This window comes from Lissotriton vulgaris, chromosome 3_1 (genome assembly GCF_964263255.1).
Source record: "Lissotriton vulgaris chromosome 3_1, aLisVul1.2, whole genome shotgun sequence".
Classification (NCBI taxonomy): Eukaryota; Metazoa; Chordata; class Amphibia; order Caudata; family Salamandridae; genus Lissotriton; species Lissotriton vulgaris.
In genome coordinates, this window is record NC_141689.1 from 1249640695 (window position 1) to 1249664576 (window position 23882).

The window sequence follows — 23882 nt, forward strand, 5'->3', positions numbered from 1 at the left end:
AAATTGATTCTCTGTACATGATTGCACAATTCATTATTCCTTCATCAGTATATAACGGAAACAGTTATTGCTGCATATTGCATAAGTCATCTACAATGGAATAATTGTGATTATCAACTCAATATATTTATATTAAAAAAAAAAAGAAATCTGGGGTACAATCTTGCCCTGTATGGGCCATATCCATTGATCATCTCCTAAGGTATCGCTCTGTAGTGAAGAGACTTAGCCTACTTGAATCTCTATTCTTTCAGCCTATGTATGACCAAAGTTCTCCCCCCCCCCCTCTTTCGTGGGGATTTGGTCCAGGCAGAAGTAACGTAATTTATCACTTCTGGCACTGTGAGTTGTGGCAAAATGTCTTGCTACAGGATGTGTTTTGTCACAATTGGTGATTGCCCTTGTGTGCTCCTATATTCGTTTCTTGGCTGGGTGTATTGTGCTTCCAATATATTGGATACTACACGGACACACCAGACAATACACCACAAACTGGAGCAACTTGTTAATGGACAGTCTTTCTTTCTTTCCTGGGACATGATAATCCTTAACCTATATGCCGTTTTTGTATGCTTTACAGGCGGTGCAGGGAAAGAAACCTGTGATGGTGGTTCTATTCTGGGGTTTATCTAAAACTCTGAACTAAGATGTCCTTTGTGCTTTTCCAATAGGTGATGTCTGGTCTATTGGGAAGCAACTGTTCTATTGTGCCATCTGTCGGGAGAATGTTCCTATTTCTAAGGACCATGTATCTGATCCTCTAAGATTCTGCAGAGAAGCGGAGTATCAGCCTAACTGGGTGATTCCCCCTCTACGGCTGCATTATTTTTAAGCTTGCCTGCAAGCAGCTCCTGTCTCTCCTTCAATTTAACCTTCTCAGCTACTCCCTGTAGTATTTTCCTCGGGTAGCCCCTTCTGGTGAACCTATTTAAGGACTCTCTCTCTGCCTCTTGGTAGTCTTCAGGGTGGGAACAATTATGTTTCAGTCTAAGCAGTTCCCCACAGGGTATGGTGTTAATTGGACTACGTGGTGTTGACTCTGTGAATGTAATACTGTGTTCCCTGCCGTTGGTTTTCTGTAGAATTTAGTGCATAACTTATTGTCTGCTATGAACACCAGGAGATCTAAAAATTGAACTTCTGTTTTACTGATGTTACTCATGAATCTTACATTTAACTCATTTACATTCAAGATTCTGACAAATTCCTCAGCTTCTATGCGTGTTCCCCTCCAGACAATAAAACAGTTGTCTATGTATCTAGACCACAGGGCTATTTTCTCCACCCAAAATTCTTTGTCATTTACCCATGACACGTGCTTCTCCCACCAACCTACAAAAAGATTTGCATAGCTGGGGGCGAAGTATGTGCCCATGGTATTCCCCTGCGTCTGTAAGTACAGTTGTCCTGAGAAAAGGAAAATGTTATAATGCAAGCAGAATGAAACAATTTGTGACAGCATCCTACTATGTTCTTGGAATTTGAGTGGTCTAGTTTAAAGACTGATTCTAATGCCAACAGGCCCCTGGAATGCACAATACAGGTAGAGAGACTCTCAATGTCTAGAGTAATCAACAAGTCCTCATCCCAGCAGACGTTAAACATATAAAAGCAGTGGTTTCTTGGAATAAAGAACTAATGTCCTTTACCATAGGGTATAGGAAAGAATCCACATATATTGATGCTTTCTCTAGGAAGTTTGAATGCAATGTCAAGCGCACACAACCTGTATCAGTATATCAGTTGAGTTTGGTAGTCATTCAATGAAAAGGATAAGATCCAACTCCAATGTTTTTAACTTGTAAGGTGTTTATTCATCCAATGTGAGTATTAGTTTCACAAGAAAAACCAGCCGACACGTGTTTAGTCAAAACCGGGGTAAACCCGTGACTCTTCAAGGCTGAGGAGTACAATGATGGGAAAAGTGTCGTCGGACCGGTGATATTTCCAACCCGGTCCTAATCTGGTGTGTACAAAGAAAAACGCGTGGAGGAGGTGCTTCTAACGCGTCTAAGTGGTGTAGGGAGGTAGAAAAGACCGCCGCCGGATGAGCGGTCGGAGGAAGCAGGGAAGCATATTATATGATCGGGTTTCTACGACCTAGAAACCCGATCATTCACGGACTTCCTTTTCACCTCGATACAACGACCGGACGCTCGAAAGCGAGGGCAAGCGGATTTGCTTCCCTGCTCCCTCAGACCGCTCACGCGGTCTTTTCTACCTCCTTACACCACTTAGACGCGTTAGAAGCACCTCCTCCACGCGTTTTTCTTTGTACACACCCGATTAGGACTGGGTTGGAAATATCACTGGTCCGACGACACAGCTCCCATCATTGTACTCCTCAGCCCTGAAGAGTCACAGGTTTACCCCGGTTTTGACGAAACACGTGTCGGCTGGTTTTTCTTGTGAAACTAATACTCACATTGGATGAATAAACACCTTACAAGTTAAAAACATTGGAGCTGGATCTTATCCTTTTCATTGAATGACTACCAAACTCAACTGATATACGGATACAGGTTGTGTGCGCTTGACATTGCATTCATGTACACAGAAGGTTGAGATTTTCTCCCCTTCTCCTCTCTGAGACGAGGGTTATCTCAGATCAAGAAGCACCAACCGCCTAACTTCACATACTACCCAATGACCACTACCTTTTAAGCGCCTCCACATTTCTGAACACTCTCATGACCCTTCGCTGAACTTTGTTCTCTAGGAAGTTTTCTTTGGAGGACATGATTGTGCGACCAGGTGGTTTTTCCATGTCCTTGTGTATTTTGGGCTGATGGTAAAATGTTGGAAGAACAGGATGGTCCACCTTAATGTACTGACATGCATTTTCCTCCCTCCAAAATGCCCTATGTCCTCCAATCCTGCAGCAGATCATAGAAGGCCAAAACGCTTCTGTTGTAGTCCTCCCTGCTGATTTTAGTGTAGCTCTGGGTATAACCCAAGAGGCGTAGTGCTTCTTCTTTGTACAAATCTTTCGACATAACTAGAACATTTCCACCCTTATCAGATTGCTTAATCACCAGCGACGGATCATCTGAGGTTATATTTCTTTCTTGTTGAGTTGCATGAAATAACCAACTCGTCAGAATATCCTGAGTGTGCAGCATCTATGGAACTGTTGCATATATATATAATATAGTTTCACAAAGCACCCTCAGTGCCGGGGGCACTCACTGGTTGGCGTCTGTAATGATGAGGAAGAGCCCAGCACCTTAGCGTCAGCAGTTACCTGACGCGTTTCGAGTATTCACCCTTCTGCATAGGCTTCACTGCTGCAAATGACTCAACACAATGGTCTGCCAGCGATCTCCCTTTATTTATTTCAAATCAGTAACAGGTGAGTAAAGCTACTGATGCATCCTGGGACTGGAAGTCCATGAAATTTAACCCCAGTGGGCAGCTAAGTCATTTTGCAAAATATGCGCAATCGCGGGGTGCCTTTAATCTCTGCCCCAATGTTGTCTCCCGCCAGTTCGTTCTGCTTCGCAGAAAATGCATCCAGCAGCGGAACCGCTACAGTCTGCTGCGGTGCGCCCCCCGGCCGGGCCGGCCTTAATTAATACAGTTTCACAAAGCACCCTCAGTGCGGGCGCACTCACTGGTTGGCGTCTGTAATAACGAGGAAGAGCCCAGCACCTCAGCGTCAGCAGTTACCCGACGCGTTTCGAGTATTCACCCTTCTTCATAGGCTTCTCTGCTGCAAATGACTCAACACAATGGTCTGCCAGCGATCTCCCTTTATTTATTTCAAATCAGTAACAGGTGAGTAAAGCTACTGATGCATCCTGGGACTGGAAGTCCATGAAATTTAACCCCAGTGGGCTGCTGACATGTCATTTTGCAAAATATGCACAATTTTAAGAAGCAACACCAGTCCGTGTATTGTCTCTCTCAATTTCGAATGCATATGTGGAGGTAAAGACCGAAAAACGTATGGGGGGGTGCAGTTTTTATTTTGAGTTGTCCACGTTTTTATTGGCATTTAATGAGAGTGGTATTTTTAAGTCTTGATTGATTTTAATCTGTATGTGTTTTATGTACATTTGATTGCTAGGCAGTATGAAACGATGTATGTAAATGGGCCCTGCTGGATTCATTCATGAATTGGAATTCTGTGTAAATTGTTTTATTGTATCATGTTTTTATTTATTCTTTTATGACAATGTGCCTAAATAAAGATCATGAGATATATATATATATGTATTTTTTTTTTTATTCTTTCTTTACCTTTTGCAGGAAGATACCTTTCAACAGTATGTCAAACCAGAGATAAAACGAGAACTTTCCGATTTCTGCATTAATCTAACTGGAATTACCCAGGTAATCTCGAACAGTTATTCATTTCCCCATCCAAATATGCTTAAGAAAAGTGGTTTTGATTCTATTTATTTTTTAGTTTTCATTTTGCAATTCCTTTTTTTCTTGATTAAGATCCCATGTTATTTTTAGACCTTCTCAACTGTTCTTGTTGAAGTGTCCTGCATATTGGTAAAACGTTTACAGATGGGTGGTTTTTGTAAGGTGTTGCAATGTATGGTTTCTAGTTAAATTAGGTTTTGTGACTTCTCAAACTTTTCTCATGGGTAAGAGTTTTATTGTCTTGGAGCATCTACAACTTAATTTCCTCCTGCGATCGCAAATCGTAAACATTTTTATAGCCGTGGAATTAATAAATATTTTTCTATGTAAAAGTCATGACATTTTTATTTAGCCCAATACACACACACTCTCTCTCGCTCTCTCTCTCTCTCTCTCTCTCTCTCTCTCTCTCTCTCTCTCTCTCTCTCTCTCTCCACCACTCTCTCTCTCTCTCTCCACCACTCTCTCTCTCTCTCTCTCTCTCTCTCCACCACTCTCTCTCTCTCTCCACCACTCTCTCTCTCTCTCCACCACTCTCTCTCTCTCTCTACCACTCTCTCTCTCTCTCTACCACTCTCTCTACCAACGATCATTTTAACATTCTTGTGTAATGTGTGTAAATACTTCACCATTTAAAAGGATCACTATACTTGTGTATACACGCACATCCAAATCCCCTCCAAGACAACACCTATCCATGTGCAATGCAGGCAGTGAAACAGCCAAATAATGCTCTGTGAAGTGTCTGCTTATTGGTACAAGATCTCTACTTTGTTCGCTGACACTTTGATCACAGAGTGAGTTTGGAGAAGAAGGTAAAAGCGTGATAGGTTGTCCTCTCCGGTGAGAAAAAGCAATCACAAAAATCCCTTTATACCTTATTTTAGGAGTTAATGTATGGAATGATGATGGTGCTATGCAAGTGGGCTAGTTCCTGTTATGTGTTTTTAAAGTCAACATAAAAAGAGTATGACTGTCACTCAAACAAGGCGAGATGCTTTATCATAGGATTTCTCTTCATATTGTCCAAGATGGGCCTTGTTAAGGACTAGATGAGCTGTTCTAATAGTAGTTCTGTTTTTTCTAAAGGGCCATTTATAATAAAATTGTCTAGTAGTGGAGTAGATTTGTTTTATTAGTACCCCGTATTTTCACAAAATTAAAACCTAGACGGGCTAACATGACCCTATGTTTTGACAAGTAGTGGACAAAACTCTACATAGATTTATTGACAATTGAAGTCACCAGATATTCTTCAGGACTATGGCCTTAATTTTTGTCTTTCTCCTAGAGACCTGGCTCAGGACATCAGATGCGAGCATTGTCCCTTTGGGAATAGACTTGAGAGTGTGCATTGTCTATGTGTTTATGTATTTTGCAGTTGACGATAAAGATTGATGTTGGGTGTGACTTGGTGAAAGTAGGCAATTGAGTTGCTTTTGCTAATAAATTTGGCACAGAATCACATATCTGCATGACATTTGGTAGACGTTTTTCTGTTATGGTCAATTTCTGTTTCATAAGATTAGACAAATGTGGGAAAAGTGATTAGGATGAATCAAATTGGCATTCGCAGTTTTAAGTCTCAAAAGAATGTTTTCCCTTCACTACAAGAAAAGCAGCAGATAGGCGTTATACAAAACTTGGCGTTAAGTGCAAAATCTTTTTATATTGGTCCCTTATTTGGTTATTATAATTCTGTTAAGTGGATTTTCACATTTCTACATTACAGTCAAGTGTTAGATGACCTTTGAGGTGGCTATTTTCCCAGATAGCCTTCCAGTAGGTGGGCAAATTCCCCGAAATACTTCTGGGAAGTTAGCCATGTCCAGTAAGAATACAGTTGGGTTCGAAGACAGTGGGCTGGTGGTTAAGATCTGCACAAGTCTGCAGATATGCACATTGTCTTGGAATGGGTTGTGACCATTCTGTGATGGCAGCTTTGGTTCAAGAACCTCATTTTGTGGTTAGTGAACTGCAGCCAACATGTTAAAAAAATAAAGGAAGGAGATAGTTTGTTATTTTTTATATATTACTGTTATATTTCTGTTAGTCATGGTCGTGTTTTCCTGGCTTTATAGAGGAACGTATTCTCTTTCTACCCTCCCACTGGCTCGTGCCTTCACCCTCTCTCAGCTCCTCCCTCACTGAGATGTATACTTTCACTTCAATCTTTCTCACTCTTATTCTGTCTCGCACTTTCTCATATTCAATCTCACTTTCACGTTATCTTATTCATCAACCCAGCATTCTAAGATTACATCAAAGGCCTACTTCTGCTCTGGCTGATCTAATAATGTACCTGATGAAAATATCTACAACATTCAAACCCAAAAAAACACAATGCAGTCAAAATACCCACATGTGCGACAAACTACAAGTTATTTCACTCAGAAAACACACCCAGGCCAAAGTAAACACGAGATCGGGAGTTATTGTGATGTAGTTACAAATACCGAGCTCTTTACAACATACATTGTTACAAAAGTAGCGACATAACTTTGTCTGAAGCGCCCTTCCTTTGGGGTGCCCCACACATATTCTTTCTGAATTATACCTATATGGGCAGAGCTATGAGGATCTGGTTGCTGGTTCAAGCAGGTTTTTGGTAGTGGTAGTGGAAGGGAAGGGCAGGGGACGAGGAAGATAATGGAAGGAGGGGATATATGGGAGTAAATGCTTTGGTGAGAAACAATGCTGTGGGCGCAATTGATCCTTATTTTTCAGTGCTCTTTTGTATGCTGTTGGTTTAAGGTATGGGAGTTGCATGCTAAATAGTCCCATGTGACTCCACCAAGAGTAAAATATTGTGAATGATCATCTGATGAATCTAGAATACACGCAAATGATAATGTGTTGAAGTCGTCTTTCAATAAATATTTATTAAGTTTGTACTTCACTAATTAATGTCATGCTTTATTTTGATTCTATTAAAATCTGTGTTTCCATCACATTTCAAAATTACAAAAAAATGCACCATTTTTGTTTTCCTAACTGCAGAATGTCGACAGTTCATTTACATTGTATTGTGTTACAAAAAAATGACCGCCTACAGACATTCCTTTCACACTTTTAGTTCTCCAGAAAGATTGCCACATATTTCACTTTGCCTTTCTTTCTCTGAGTGCAAAGCCAGAGGCGTTCCTAAACACCAATCCCCATGTTGAAAAACCAAAGCAGCAATTTGTCAGAACACATAGCCTGACATTTGCCCTCTTTCTTCGAAGCACAGCAAATGTGACAAAATAAATACAGAATTTAAAGGTATCTTGATTTTTTGGACTTTCACGACCCACCAAACATAGGCTCACAACTCACCAGTTGGTCCTGACCCAGTTTTGAAAACACTGCGTTTACTTTTTTTCTGCACAACATTTTGTGGATCATAACATCCGTGAATAAATAATATTCTTCTCGCTGTTTGGTAGGTCTTTGTTTGTTTTGATGTTAGCGCTTTTGTCCACCAAAAAGCACACCAGATGCCTGACGCTTCCATATCTTCTGTTTCTTTGATATTTACCCAGCATCGCTCATTGTTAAGACATGCCTGTGACTTTCCCCTCTGTGGAGCTCCATGTCTAACCCATCTTCAGGAAGTTATCTTCCAGTGAATTCTGGGCATGTTCTGATTTCTGAGATCTATTGGGTAGCCACTTAAGATTGTAGGTATGCAGTCTATGAAAACTAGTTCAGATGTACCAATATTCAGCTTTCAATCTTAATATAACACTTCAAAATGGCCACCTGCTCTTAATATTCTATTGTTTGCAATCCATTTCCAGAGGTTTTGAAGAAAAACGTTTAAGACTATCAATCAATCAGGGAGTTGTGAAGCGCGCTACTCACCTGTAAGGGTCTCAAAGCGCTGGGGGGGGGGGGGGGGCAGCTCCGGTCAGTCAACAGGCCAGGTCTTGAGGGTCTTCCTGAAGTTGTGGAGAGTGGGGGTGCATCTGATGTTGATCAGGAGCTCGTTCCAGGTCTTCGTCGCGATGTAGGAGAAGGCTTTGCCACGCGTTCTGGCTCTGCGGATGCACGGGGGTTCAGCGGGGTCAGTGGATTGGAGGTTTCTCTTGGGTACGTGCAAGGTGATTTTCATTGAGATATTAGGGTTCAGTGTTGTGGAGGCATTCGTAGGTGTGGGCGAGTATCTTGAGGGTTACTCTCTTCTGGACGGGGAGCCAGTGAAGGTTTCGCAGGTGTTGGCATGATGTGTTTGTGTCGAGGGATGCCAAGGACCAGTCTGGCTGTAGTGTTCTGTATGGTCTAGAGCTTGCGGAGCAGAGAGACTACAAATAAGTATGTTAGTTGCCTGTATTAACTCACTCCATTACTTGTTCTCTCAGTTAGTTATACTGTCCTTATTTCCAGGTAGAGCTGCAGACTACGTTTCTCTTTTCATTTGTTGAGCCACAGCTGGACTCCACTGGAAGTTCAAGGGGTTTGGTACCATGAGCTCCAGGTGCCGACACACTGCACCCTTTGATGCGATATTTTTTATAAAACTATGAAAAAACAAGTTCTGATCCCACCATATTTTGTAAAGCTGAAGCTAATTGAAGTACTGAAGATATTGCAGGTATAACATTCCTTCACTTAGGTCATTAGGGGTGGCCCAAAGTACCTTAAAGTGGGTCTTCGCTTCTCATGAAGCCTTATTCACTGCTGTATGCTCAGACTGTGTTACATAAGGCTTTTATGCACTCTGGTGGAGTTATCATACTTCATTATTGTTTTTGTATCGTTGCAGGACATTGTAGATGCTGCGGATACTTTTCCTCAGGTTCTCCAAAATGTGGTTGACTGGATGAGGCAAAAAGAACTGGGCATCAAGTATAAATATGCCATTCTGACTGACGGGTATGTATTCTGCAGTAAAAGCATGAGTAATGTATGAAACAGTACAATCTGAGCTCTATTTTAAATATATCTGTAATAGTGCATAATTAATCAGATGCTTACCTGTAATCTTCATTACCCTGGCCTTGTCTCTCATTGTTCCCACAACTTCTCTGGTTGCCCATGAGTGGGTGTTGCATCTTCTTCTGGATCCTTCTCCTCTGCAGTTCCCAATACTGAAAGTCTTATCCTTCCCATCTGCATCTCGCTGCATGGAGTTTGAGAGGGTAAATCTTCTGAATTCGTGTTTGAAGAAGGCTGCTTTATACATTGAAACGTCTATAAGTCCATCTATGTTGATATGAAAAGCATTCGGGTAATTTCACTAAGTGATGCTTGCATATGCATTTGGATCCTCCATCTTGTGATCTTTTCTGCATTCAGGGTTTTTTGGGAGATGGAATTATTAAACATTTCTCTCCTACCCAGCAAGCTGAATAGGCTGCTTTCAGGGCTCTTAAGGATCCTAGGGGTAATATTGCAAAGTTACTGCCATTTGTATTTAGACTTAGGGGGCCAACTGTTCCTAAGCTAGTACCAACTTGGGATCTTGCTATAATTCTCAGAGGTCTTTAGGAAAAGTCCTTTGAGCCTTTGGACTCAGCTAGTATTTCTTGGTTGTTCCCTAAAGTGGCTTTTCCTGTTGCCATAACATCAGCTAAAAGTTTGAGTGAGCTAGGAGCTCTAGTGATATCTTATCTTTATCTGTAGTCTTTTCTCGACAAACATTGTGTGTCCAGACCCAGAATTCACCCATAAATCCGACTCAAGGTATTTTCTGTCCGAATAGATAACTTTACCTGTTTTTCAAGGTTTTCTGGTAATGCTTCGGATTCACTTTTAGATGTACTTAGATAAAACTAAGGGATGTTGTATCTTCAACTTATTAATGTATCTTATGGTTCTGCCAGCAGGTAAGAAACTCTTAAGTAGATGGATTCAAAAGGCCGTAGCTCAAGCCTACAGATCTGTCGGAGAACCAATTCCGGATAATTTCCAGGGGCGATATACAAGAAGTATCTGTACATCCTGAGCAAAAACCTGTGGTATTTTATTGCAGGAAATTTGTAGAGCAGTCAGTTAGTCCACTTACATTCTTTTGTAGGCTTGATTTCAACGATTCTGTCTCTGAAAACTTTGGTTCTGGAATTCTAAAACTAGCATTGAAGTACTTGAGGTTATTAAAGGTGTGCATGAGCATGATTGTATTGGTTGGTGCCTGTCCTTACTAAGCTTTGGTATATCCTCGAGCAGTGAGGACTGGGGCAAGGAGTGCAAAAAAAAGTGTAATGAATCCTTTACTTATTTGTAATCTCCTTCACACTGAGCCATAGTCATCCTTATTCCAGTCCTATACTTCCCTTACTTCTTTGTGCACCTCCCTTCCTTCTTTCTTTAAGCACCTTACCTATCCTGATCAGCTTGTTATTAGCAGGCCATGTTGGAAGAAAGGATAGCATTCATGCATCACAGCTACAATTGTGAAGAAATACTTTAATGGCATTTCCATGGGTGAACCTGGGCAAAACTGTTTGGACGTAGGGCCTGCCATATCTGCATACAATCCATGTCGATGACACATTACTCTGCCAACATTTATTTTACCTTGTCCAGGTCAGCCTGGTCTATTTTACAAAAGTATCTTTCCATGACCAAAGGTTCAAGGGTTAATATCAAAGGGGAGAGTGAGAAGAGAGATGGCTTGCTCACCTTCCCAGCCTCACATTTACAGACAAAGCGGAGCGAGCCCTGCTACCAAATGTCCAAAGGATGTCCCTCACACAGATCGTGAAAAAATATCTTTTGGTTTAAAAATAAAAAACATCACCTACCAACCTAGTTAGTGGCATGCTTCATCATTGGGCTCCCACCCAGCCACCTAGCCTGTCCCGGGTGTGCTTTAACATCTGATTTCTACAAAAGGAACAATTGGTGGACAGCATGCAGAACAATGTCATACTTTCACCCCAGTACAGAGATCTGTGCCTAAATCCATCGTGTTTTTTTGCTCCCTATGCCATTCTAGTTTGAACGCAGCCATATGCAAATCAGTCTTGTCCCTATGCCCAATGGGAACAGTCCAGCCCGAACTGCCAGGCCAGGTCCTCCCTGGACTGGAAACAAGCATCCTAGGACCGGTTTCGGGGTTTCACCCCTCATCAGCCAGGATAGCTTGACTCCAGTGGCATAGAGAGCACGGGACCCACGTCTGGGCATACCCGTCCTACTCTGGGTGACCAATGCAAAAAGAGCAATTGATGGACAGCATGCTGAACAAAGTCATACATTCACCCCAGTACACAGATCTGGCCTAAATCTGTGCTGGACTGGTCCCATGAGCACAGGGTCAAGACTGATTTGCATATGGCCAGGTCTAAACCGGGGTGGCATTGTGAGCGAAAGAATGATGGATTTAACCCAAATCTCTTTCCTGGGGGTGAATGTTCTGATTTGTTCTGCATTCCGTCCATCCATTGTGTCTTTTGCTTTCTCGCCCTAAGTGCGCCGGGTATGCCCTGACATGGCCCCGGGCTCACTGTGCCACTGGATTCAGGCTATATCCTGGCTTATATGGGGTGAAACCCCGAAACCGGTCCTAGGATGCTTGATTGTGGTCCAGGGAAGACATGGTTTGGTAGTTTGGGTTGGACTGTTCCCATAAGGCAGAGGGTCAAGACTGATTTTCATATGGCCATGTCTAAACTGGGTTGGCATGGTGAGCAAAAGAATGATGGATTTAACCCAGATCTCTTGACTGGGGTATGCATGTTTTGATTTGTTCTGCATTCCGTCCATCAATTGTGTGTCTTTCAACGTTTGATTACAGTGGAGCTGGGGTTTTTTGGGGAGTGAGTCTTTTTCTCTCCATAAGAGATCAACAAGGGCATCAAAATTGCCTTCTGGGTTATGCACCTCATGTGGTGTATATTTGAATAATGGTAAGCTTAGGCAAGGTTAAAATCCATAATGGATGTGTAGTGGTATTTAAATCAAGTTGTTTAAGAATTGTTCAAGGCCATGAGGCCATAAGGGCAAGAATCTCTGCAGAACAGAGCTGGCTCCATCACAGGGCCCCCTGAAAGGCTGGGGCCCTGGGCCAGAGCCCACTTTGCCCAGGCCTTAAAACTTATCTGCTAGGAAGAGATCAACTAAAAGCGAGTCAGACTTGATTCGGCTTCAGTATGAACAACCAAGCAGAACTGCCTGGCCATGTCCCCTCATGTGGGATTATAACAACCCTAGACCGATTGTGGCTTGTGTGGGCCTCATCAGTGACTTACAGCTTCAGATCACAGGTGCTGGAAAGATGTTTGTCCCATTGTCCAAGACCTGGATGTACTTTTTTTGGGCTCAGAACGTTTGAGGAAAAAACCTGCCGCATGGACTGTGATGGGCTTTATTTTCTGGACTTACTGGCACGTTATTTAAAGCTGTGTTTATTTCATGTTGTAGTTGATTTATGATGGCCCTTTTTTCTGGTGGGCCTAGCATATCAGGCGCTGCAGATCGCCCCCCCCCCCCCCCAATTCCACCCAATGCACTGGTCTTTGTGCATCAGAGGGCGCACAGTCGTATGTATTTGTGATCTACTGCCTTCTGATGCATTCTGCACTTCCTTTTTGCGAGATTGATCCTGAAGTAATGGAATGATTAGTGGTTTCCCCAACAGAAGAGGCTATCCTGTTTTATTTAGCAAATACATTTATACTTCAAAATGCACTGTTTGGACCCATTTTCCTTGGGAAGATTGCTCTCTGCAGTGTTGCTAGTGCGTAGTGGGTGAGTCCCTGATAGTACTACATGAAATATTTTCAAAGGTTGGCGTCTTGGAGAGACAAAACCTCCTCACTGCTATCGCTTCATGTAATGTCTTTTTAAGCCATGATCATGATCATTTTGAAACCTAAAAAGTTGGCAAGTGGGTCTTTGTAGAGACTAATTTCACTGTTTCAAAGAACTAATATTATGTATGTACCAACATCAAAGTTCAGCTTCTCACAACCATTGATTGTTCTTTCAATTTACTTTCATCTATTGATCAGTCTAAATTCATCCGCCATTGCTTGATTGTATAAATCATTCATGCCCTACAAGGTGTCGTTTTTGCTTACATACAGTAATTTAATTGGTGCTGTAGTCGGATGAGACTACATTCGGGATTCTTTAGACCGTTCTAAAGAGTGTCACTTAGTACAGGTGAGCGAGGCTCAGCCCTGGCAAAATGCTCAAACCAGTCCGCTCCCTTCATCTCCTTTCACGCACACATTCCCATCCTCCATTCGCATTCCTTGCCTCCTCTCTCTTTTCCCTCTCTGGTTACTTTCTCTCGGTCTTCTCCTTCCGTCTTATCTTTTTCACCCTTTTAAAGCATCACCATGCCTTCTGCAGTTAATTTCCGTGAGCTGGAGAAAGTGACAGAGGCACCAGAGATATGGCCTCCTACTCTAGAAACTGGCTTCCAAGGGCTTCATCCTACCTGGGAAATTCCCAGTGGAATAAAAGGGCTGTCAAAGCCTTAGTGAGGCTGCAGATAGTCAGGTAGACACCTACATTTGGTGGTGTGCCGCTTAGCATCTCATCAGTCCATTGCTGCAGAAGATAGAATCTACGGCCCTCCTGAGAAAGTTCCACAAGACTCACCAGCACAATACCCTGTGGTACCATTTGGCTTCTTTTCCAGTATAGTGCTATGCCACCCCTTTGCTGCAGTGGGGAGATGGGTGCAGGGTGATACTCCCTTGGCAAGCTAATCAGCTTCTACTACAGAGGCATGGAATGATCTTGCTTCCAGCTGGTTGCATCGCACTGCTCACTCCAGCAAATCAATACAGTCGCTCTATCGGGTGGTAGGTAATCAAGACAGAGAGCAGGAGAAGCGTCTGTGGATAGCCTGGAGAGCACCTACTCACCTCTTCCTTATTCTGCACACCTGTCCAATCACCCACATATCCCACACCCAAAATACACTGTTTATCAGTGAACCATCCATGCACCCACTCACATCTGCCCTCCTCAAACTACCTACCCATCTACCCTATCAACCAATCCATCCATCTCTCCTCCACAGACTCACAAATCGTGGACACTTTATCTTGAAAAGGTAGTTCTATTGTCTTTGTCGGTGTTGGTTTTATTTAGTTGACTGACGAAGATGTAGACATGGGGGATGGGTCCATGTATCATGTGATGCATGCATGAACAGAGTTGCCATTCAAAGCTCTGCATTAACTGCTGTCAAGTAGTTTCAGGTTCTCTCACATAAGGTTAGTAGTAAGAGAATTTGTAGACGAAATAAGTCACCCAAAAAATAATATAATGCGTTGTTTGCTTATTTTTTAGATCGAGCCTAGTGCACTGTTTTGGAGAAAAGGTTTTAAGGGCTTCTTGGGCGCTTGGAGTTCAGTTTTTTGTGGACATAATGAGTTAGCCAAGATTTGAAAATAATGTAATTGCAATTTTTTACAATTCTGTGTTCCTGTTGCTTGATATTTGACTAAGGGAAATCAACACGATCTCCATATGAATTATTCTCTATAGTATTAAGTTAGTCAAGTGGGACGCTTTTGGCCTTGCATAGTGTGTGCACCCTTGTGGGTACATTTCCATGATCTATTGTCTAGTACCAACCTTCAAAAAGGCCGAACCGTCATCAACTGATTTTAGATTAACACTCCTCTATACCAATCACAGCGATTGGTTGGCGTGGCAGTATAATTGCTCAAACTGGTTGCCATGTTTATGCAATTTACATGCTTTACCTTTCATATGAAAATTACCGTAGCTGCGCACTTCATTTTTTTATGCTAGAGATTATCTCTGTTACTGTTGAAAGATGTAAAATGTCAAAATTATGTGTGGATTTGCTACCTTTGGGTTTTGTATTGTTCTCGATCATAACAATAACATAGACTAAAACATTTGTCTTCTGTGTCCAGGTTTCTAGTAAGGATCTTTTTGGGCATTTTCCTGGTGCTCAATTCTCAGTTTGATTTTTGTTTGCTTACCCTTATCCTTTGCAGGTCTTGGGATATGAGCAAATTTCTGAATATGCAGTGTCGCACCAGTCGGCTCAAGTTCCCTCGTTTTGCTAAAAAATGGATCAACATACGGAAAGCTTATGGAAATTATTATAAGGTCTGTATAGTTTTGGTGCTAGAAAATGTGAACATTGAATTTTAATATAATGACAGTCATACAGGGTCAATTCAGTCAAGTGAACTGATCTAGTGGTCAAAGTGGCATAATTATGAAGTTGTGTGTTAAAGCACACTAGACTTCCGTAACTGTGAGGTCACTTTTTCCTCTGCATCTTTTTTCTCTGCAACTTTTAGTGCATCAGAGGTGAATGCCTTCAGGGCCACCATGTTTAAAATTGTTGTGACTTCTGGTGCCACACCCCTCACTGTGAACGGATTTTTGGCTGGGTCTTGGTTTGGATCAAGCTATGCAATTGGCTTGTTCCTGCAACATCAGCGCTGTATCTATGAGCCTCAAATGGTACTGGATCCTAAGAACTTCGTGCCATGCATTGTGTGGTGCTTTTGATGTCTCATATATAAATCAATAAAGGCTAGCTAGTTTAAGGGAAATATTTTGGAGACTCGGGTACGTCAGCAGTAACAATATGTGGAAAAAACACTGTTTTCCTTTGAAAGCCCTCACCCACCGACCTAGTCGGTGGCATGCTTCATCATCGGGCCCACCACAGTGGCACCGAATGTGCCCCGGGTGTGCTTCAACGCCAGGTGACTGCGGAGCTGGTATTTTGCTGAGTGTGCAGTGTAGGGGTGTGAAGGTGAGAAATTAAAATGCTATCCAGGAGGTCCCAGCACCCGAGGGTTTAGCAATATTTAATAAACTGGGCCTCTGTTAGCAGGTTAAAAAGGCAATAGGACGTTTTAAGGGAGAGTTACAATGACCTCCAGCGTCCAGTGTGGTCTACATGTTTCAGCCAGTGCCTTTTGTTGTAAGCTGGCTTTCCTCAGGACCAAAGAGGGTGAAAAGTGCAAATTATAATAAACTATATTAAGTGAGTGTTGTTATTTTCTCTATGTGTCGCGCACGCTAAGGCGCTGTAACTGTTAGAGGGGGATTCCCTCAAGCTTTTTCTGTTATTTCAATGTAAAAAGCCTCATGGGTCGCCTGGCAGAGAAAGAGACCGAGTAGTTCGGTCTGGTTCCTCCTGGGACCTATTCGTCCATCCGCGGCGCCCGAAATGCGGGCGCCGCGGATGGACGAATAGGTCCCAGGAGGAACCAGACCGAACTACTGGGACCTCCTGGATAGCATTTTAATTTCTCACCTTCACACCCCTTCACTGCACACTCAGCAAAATACCAGCTCCGCAGTCACCTGGCGTTGAAGCACACCCGGGGCACATTCGGTGCCACTGTGGTGGGCCCGATGATGAAGCATGCCACCGACTAGGTCGGTGGGTGAGGGCTTTCAAAGGAAAACAGTGTTTTTTCCACATATTGTTACTGCTGACGTACCTGAGTCTCCAAAATATTTCCCTTAAACTAGCTAGCCTTTATTGATTTATATATATAAACTGGGGATACAGGCTAGCTTATCTAGTCCTCTCTCTCTTGTTGATCTGTATGCTTTTGATGTCTCGCCTTGGCACTTTGTTCTGCAGCTCTTCCGAAATCTGTCACTGACCATAGTCTTCACACAGCTAGGACAGAATTACACTTTGTTGAAGAAACCAGGAATAAGAACCCTCCATGGAATTTACAGTGATAGAGGCCCCTTTAAGCTCATACTTGGGTGCATTGTGGTTTTACAAGCCTAACCGTGACAACAACTTACTGAGATGGCCAACTGTATTTTGCCCTTAGATTTTGAAGCTAGTTTGCTAATTGATCTAGCAGCAGGATGGTAATACTTTGAGGGGAGTTTTCTACGTTTAAGTGCCTCTGTCAGCTTGTACAGGTTTGTTTTCTTGGCATGATTCTGAACACAGTCCAACATTTGCCTTCTACTGACAGACCTCCATGATAGTGTACGTCAGAACTCCTGAGGCACAGCCGGGAGCACTTAGCATTTACCTGTTTTAACTTTTTAAAATTATTGTGTGATACTTTGCTGATCTTAAACCCCCGCTCTGCGCCCACATTACCTCCAAGATCAGGGCTTCCCCGCGCAGCCGATTTGAGCGCTGCTGCGGGTTTCAAAACTGCCGCCATTTCGCCAGACCAGACGACGCCCACTGCATCTGGACACGCCCCCCGCCAACACTATGTAAGAGCGCTGACTGCTGGCGCGAACAGATAGTGTACGTCAGAACCCCTGAGGCACAGCCGGGAGCACTTAGCATTTACCTGTTTTAACTTTTTAAAATTATTGTGATACGCCCACTGCATCTGGACACGCCCCCTCGCCTCCCGATATAACATGTGCACCTCCCGGCAGCCCGTCTGCGCCCGTCCGCGCCTGGACCGGGCCAAGGGCAACCCCCCCCCCCCCCTGTCAATTTTGTTAATACTGACCCAGCCATAACCCTAACGTATGACTCTAACTTTCTGCATTCTTTAAATATCTCACCTAATCTATGTCAGCGTCTTGACTTGGCCAATCAGCCTTGCTTTCTTCCTTATACTTGTCCTAGCTGCTCTTATATCACTAATAATTACCGTCGTTCACCAATAAATACCATTAGCAGGAATAATATACTGCCTAAACCATGTGTGGCTGCACTAATAAATGTACGCTCCTTGCCCAAGCATAAATATGAGATCTCCAACTTCATTGAAGTTTGCAATCTCGATCTCCTTTTCATCACTGAAACTTGGGGTGATCTCTCTTGTGGACTTGACTTTGTTACTGCAACCCCCGAAGGATTCTCGAATGTTAGACTGGACAGACCACACCCAAAAAAAGGAGGTGGACTAGCCATTATATATCGTAGCAATCTAACAGTGCGAACAGAGACCATTCCCATCTCAAGTTGTGAAGCCATTTCTTTCACAATTTCCATTCCTCATGCCCCCCCTTTCAAAGGCATACTTATTTACCGTCCCCCTGCACCTCGCAGTCCTTTTCTCGCTAACCTACCCATTCTATTAGAACCTTTGGCAGGTGAAAACCAGTACACCATTCTGGGTGATTTTAATTTTCACCTCGAGCTGCTGGATAACCCTGACACCGCAGCTCTCCTATCTGAATTAGATGCAATAGGACTCCCACAATTAGTCACTGGTCCCACGCATACGGCGGGCCACCTTTTGGACGGTCTTTTCTCTAGCGAGACATCACTTATGATGAAGGATGTTCTTCCCTTCACCTGGACTGATCACTCTGCCATTCTTTTCGACTTTCTTTTAAAACCTACTCCCCCCCCCCTAGCTAATACTCCCTCACCCACTAATCAATTTAGAGCGTGGAAAAGCATTGACATTCCTGCTTCTCAGTCATCACTATTAACTTCCTTGCCACCCATTGTGACTGATCCTGAATTAGGAGCTAATAATTATACCAACTGGATACAAAACACTGTCAACTTGACAGTTCCTTTAAAGAAACAATCCACCAACAGGGCTTTTAAATCTTCACCCTGGTACAATGATGCTCTTAGACAAGAAAAACAAAAGTGCAGACGACAGGAACGTAGATGGAGACGTGACTACGACCCAGATCAAAAATCCTACTACAAAGTCATGATGTCTAATTATAAGCAACATATTATCATGGAAAAAAGTAAATTCTATAGTACCCAAATCAATCTTGCACAGGACTCGACTAAACAACTGTTCCAGGTAGTAACACGTCTCTCTGGACAAGCAGCAACCACTCCGATCACAGCCACACAAGAGCTCTGTAACTCCTTGGCGAATCACTTCCAAAAGAAAGTTTCGGATATCTTTACCCAATTCAAGGCCCACACAACCAGCATTGGACACCCATCTCCCACTCCTAATGACTATAGGCCCCTTCCCCGGGCATGCTCCAACCCTCCTCACTCAGGCCCCCCTTGCTCCTTCCAGGAATTCACCCAGGTTCCTTCGGAACTGGTATCCCATCTCATTTGTACCACGAACTCTGGATCACCGGAAGATCCATGCCCCCCTTCCATTCTCAAAAACTTTCCAGACATAGGTCCAAAACTCACAGAAATTTTTGATGTCATGTTTTCGTCCACCATCTTACCTTCCATTTGGAAGAAAGCGACCATCAAACCTCTCATTAAGAAAAGTTCCTTAGACCCTTCTGTAGTCGCCAATTATCACCCAATAGCCTGCCTCCCTCTTCCCGCCAAAATTGTGGAAAAGATCATGAACATTCAAATCTCAGAATTCATAGACCAAAACAACTGTCTTGACAACTCCCAATTTGGTTTCCGGAAGGGACACGGGACGGAGACCGCGCTTATTAAGGCTACAAATGAAATTAGGATGACACTTGATGGTGGAGGATCACAGTGCTCATTCTGTTGGACCTGTCAGCAGCTTTTGACACGGTCGATCACTCCATCTTGATCGACCGTGTCACAGTGGCAGGGATTACAGGTGCTGCTAAGGATCTCATTTCCTCTTTCCTTACTGATCGAATACAATCAGTCGCCTTCGGCAATTTCAATTCACCTCCTTTCACTCTCCCTTGCGGTGTCCCCAGGGATCCTCGCTAAGTCCAACACTATTCAATATCTATGTGTCGGACTTGGCGAGGATCATAAAAATCCATCACCTGGCGGTGACATCCTACGCTGATGACACCCAGATTGTCTTAGCCATTAACAAAAACGGAGATGAAGTAGCTTCCAATTTTAATCGGGGAATGTTAGCAATAAGTAATTGGATGTCCATAAATTGCTTGAAGCTTAACTCCGATAAAACGGAGGTAATGGTATTTGGCAATCTCTCCCCAGCCTGGTCTCCCACCTGGTGGCCTGATGCCCTGGGACCACCCCCCTCCCCAGTGACCAAGGCAAGAAATCTCGGAGTTTTACTGGATACCAAACTCACTCTCATGCACCATGTTAATGCGGTAGTATCTTCCTCATTTTACACCATGAGAATGATTAAAAAACTTCTACCCTATCTCCCCATGAGCATGGCAAAAACTCTGGTCAGTGCACTGGTCATGTCAATGCTCAGGAAGGAGTCCTAAAAAAGCTGCAATTGGTGCAGAATGCTGCGGCCAGACTGATCACGGCCACCCCCAAGTATACTTCCATATCTGGCACAATTGAACAGCTTCACTGGTTGCCAGTAAAGAAAAGAACTAAATTCAAAGCACTATGCATTGCGTATAAGGCAATCCACGCTCAAGGCCCAGCCTTTTTAAAAGATGCACTCTGCCCCTATAAACATGTCAGATCCCTTCGATCTTCTACTGCCGGTCTTATGCAGGTTCCCAGGACTAAGAAGGTCTCCTGGGGAGACAGATCCTTTATAGTGACCACTACCAAACTATGGAACAGTCTTCCAAACCATATTAAAACCTGTACTTCCCTTCTTTCTTTCCGCAAACAGATAAAGACCTGGCTGTTCAAACAATAACTACTCATGGACTAGTTCAGTAGACACTCAGCGCCGAGACACCCTCGGGTATTTGTGCGCTTAACAAATTTTCCAAAATAAATAAATAAATCTGATTAACAATGATCACAACTAAATAATTGATGAAGCCTCTATTGCTTTTTAATGACACTCAACTGACCACAGTGTCAGTCTGAGCCCAGCTGCATTACCCACTGGCAGTGCATTTCCAGGATGCCAGTAAACCAAGGCTTGGAGTACAGGCTTCCTGAACCAAACTGAAATCCTTCCTGTCTGTGGCCCTGGCAACTAATATAAAAAAGTTGACCAGATGTGCAGAAAGTTGTTTGCCTCCAGGAGCCTGCTGCCTTTTGCATACTATTTTGATACTAACATGATTTTTTTTTTAGGAATGACAGGGTTGGTGGTATCACACTCACCTGACCAGTTGGAAAAGAGAGTTCCTTCTAGTTACTTTTGGATGGCTTTTGCATGTCCAAGCAGTCTGTAAATTCCATATGACCATAGTTGACATTGTTCCCATATTGATGGAATTTGGGGCTGTCCTCCTGTTCAGATCTGGCTTTCCAGGTAATCTTCCAGGATGGCTTTTGTATGTGGCTTTCGGAGGCCAGTGACTGTTCCGATGAAGAAAGTGGATATCACCCAGGATACTTTTAAACAGAGAAAGGCCACTGCTTGCTCTCCTGCATTAGTTTTCCATATGAGGACCGTCCACCTGCAGGACCACAAGTTCACAGGCTACAACATGCTACTGGTATCCATGCCCAAGCTCTTGCTATATGAGTAGCTACTCCATGACTGCTAGCTGAGTGAAGAAGAGGTACTAGCAGGATCACACCGTAGATGCAGGAGAGTTATTTGTCATCCACACCAGCAACACTAAAGCTTGAAATGTTCATCTCACAGACGTGCAATGCCCCAGTAGTGATGAGGTTGCCAAGGGTATGGCTAAAGTGGAAGATCACCACTTTTGACTGATTCTGGTTTTCATCCATTATTGCTGGAATCTCCTCATGTCCCAGATTCTCAATGCTCCTCTTACCTTCTACAGCCATCATGAAGAGCAAGGTAATTTTTTGCTTAGGAAGGGGATCTGGAAAGAGCTTTCCTCTTCCCGGTGGACTGAGGAGTTAATTCCAGCTGTTTACTGTTACCTAAGACGAGTGGAGGTGTTTATTTAAAACGGAATCTTTTTTTTTTAACCAATTCATTCAAAAGCAGAGCCTCAAAATGATCACTGTGTCATGGGTGGCATAGATCCTACAGGTGCTGGTGTTAGAGGACAGCTTGACCTCCAGGATGCATGCTTCCATATACCCATAGCAGGGTGCCACTGTAAATGTTTGTGATGCATGGTGGAAGGCCAGCATTTTCCTCAGTTTGAACATTTATAGTCTCAACAACAGTTATTGCAGTAGTTGCCTTGAATATCCAGAATATCCAGAGGCAGGGTATCCATGACATTTTCCTCTGGGAATGAATGGCATAAGTGTTTCTCTCTGAAGCACTATCATGTTGTTGCACAATTTAAGATTTCTAGTGAATGCCCTGCCTTCCAGCTCCTGGTTCGAGTATAGGGCATTTGTATTTGGGTACCTTTTTCCTCTCAGAACAAGCCTTTAGGATCCATGAAATTCCTGTCTCTTCTGTTCTTCTTTGGTTTGATGCGATCATGCCTTTTTGTTTTGTTTTGTTTTTTGTTTTTTGTTTTTGTTTTTTGTTTTTGGTATCTGACTCGAGGTAGCGCCCCATGCAATGGTGCTTCAGGTAACCAGGAAACCTGTTCTTTGTGTAGCTGCAGAGCCCCTCCTTTCTTCCCACTGAGGTAAACAACTGTACCCTTTAGAGGTCTTGGCCATTCAGTTGGTGAGCCATATAGGCTGGATTGTAGGCTCGTCATGGTCATCTGGAAGCATTCCTTACCGGATGAAGACAGACCTATGTGATCTTGTGGTGACAATCCCTGCGAGGAGAGAGTACCATGTTCCGCATCAGTATCCCAGAGCTGACAGGGATTTGTCTTCCTGAAAACAAGAATACGTCCGATCTGGGACTGGTTGATGGTCCATCAGTTTCCCATTTGTTAATTCTATAGGTCCTGTTTCATTCTTTCTGTCTCCTTTTATGTATTTATTAGAACATCCTGCGGCTCCTCAGAGAGGTCTACAGCCACTTGCTTATTGCCTAATTCATCTACGGTGCTCTGCATCCTGCATAGCCACTGGTTCTAAACCGGGTGGCCATCTGGGACTGGTACTATCCCTAGTGTATCATTGCTTTACGATTGCAAGAGGGATCTGGGCTCAGAAACCTGGATAGGTTGTCACTCCTGCTGTTTCCACATGTCGAAGAGGGGCGGAGGCCTCTGTGCTATTTTAGACCTTCACCTTCTGAACTCCTTGAGGCAGAGGGACACATTTAAAATGCTCAATCTGGCCAGTTTCTGTCTGCCTGGAATGTGGACAACTGGATATCAGCTTTGGACTTGCAGGATGCATATTTTTGTGTGCTCTGCCTGCTGTCTCACCTAGGTTACCAGTGGTTTATGGTTGGCTAAAAACATTTTCAGTTTGTTGTGCTCCCCTTTGGCCTTACCAGTGCCCCTCTGGTTTTCATGAAAGTAATGCTGATGTTCGCCACCCATCTTCGAAGGTGTGGTTACCAGTCTTTCCCTACTTCGACTACTGGCTCTTGAACGTGGGCGCACCACAATCCTTCATTGACCATTACCAGATTACGGCGAACCTCCTGGCATTGTTGGCGGTTTTGATCAAACCTGGATGACATCTAACATTTGATCAACGAGCTGAAGTCACACCTGAGTCCTTTGCATAAATGTCCTTTTATAAGAGATGTTTTGGACACAGTGCTGTTCAGGGTGTTGCCTCAATTGCAACGTGTCCAGGACATTCGAGCTGTGATCCTGATGTTTCATCCGTCGTCCTGGATCTAAGTGAGAGCTGTACTGGGGCTTCTCTGCTTGCTGGTGTAGTGCATACTGTTGGTCTGCGTTGCCAGGAGGCATATGCTGGCTCTGCCGTGAGATCTGAGGTCTCACTTTGCCAGTACCAAACAAAGCTTTTTGGAAGGAGACTCTACAAGACCTGC

At 43.4% G+C, this 23882-nt stretch overlaps 1 protein-coding gene across 1 annotated transcript in view; it reads left to right on the forward strand.

The window, feature by feature from the left end:
* ERI1 (exoribonuclease 1) overlaps window positions 1-23882 on the forward strand; it is a 228207-nt gene that overhangs the window by 166875 nt on the left and 37450 nt on the right. Inside the window, exons 4-6 of the mRNA XM_086961755.1 lie at window positions 4252-4335; window positions 9122-9231; window positions 15291-15405. Coding sequence (XP_086817881.1) covers window positions 4252-4335; window positions 9122-9231; window positions 15291-15405 — 309 coding nt within the window. The remainder of the gene's footprint in view (window positions 1-4251; window positions 4336-9121; window positions 9232-15290; window positions 15406-23882) is intronic.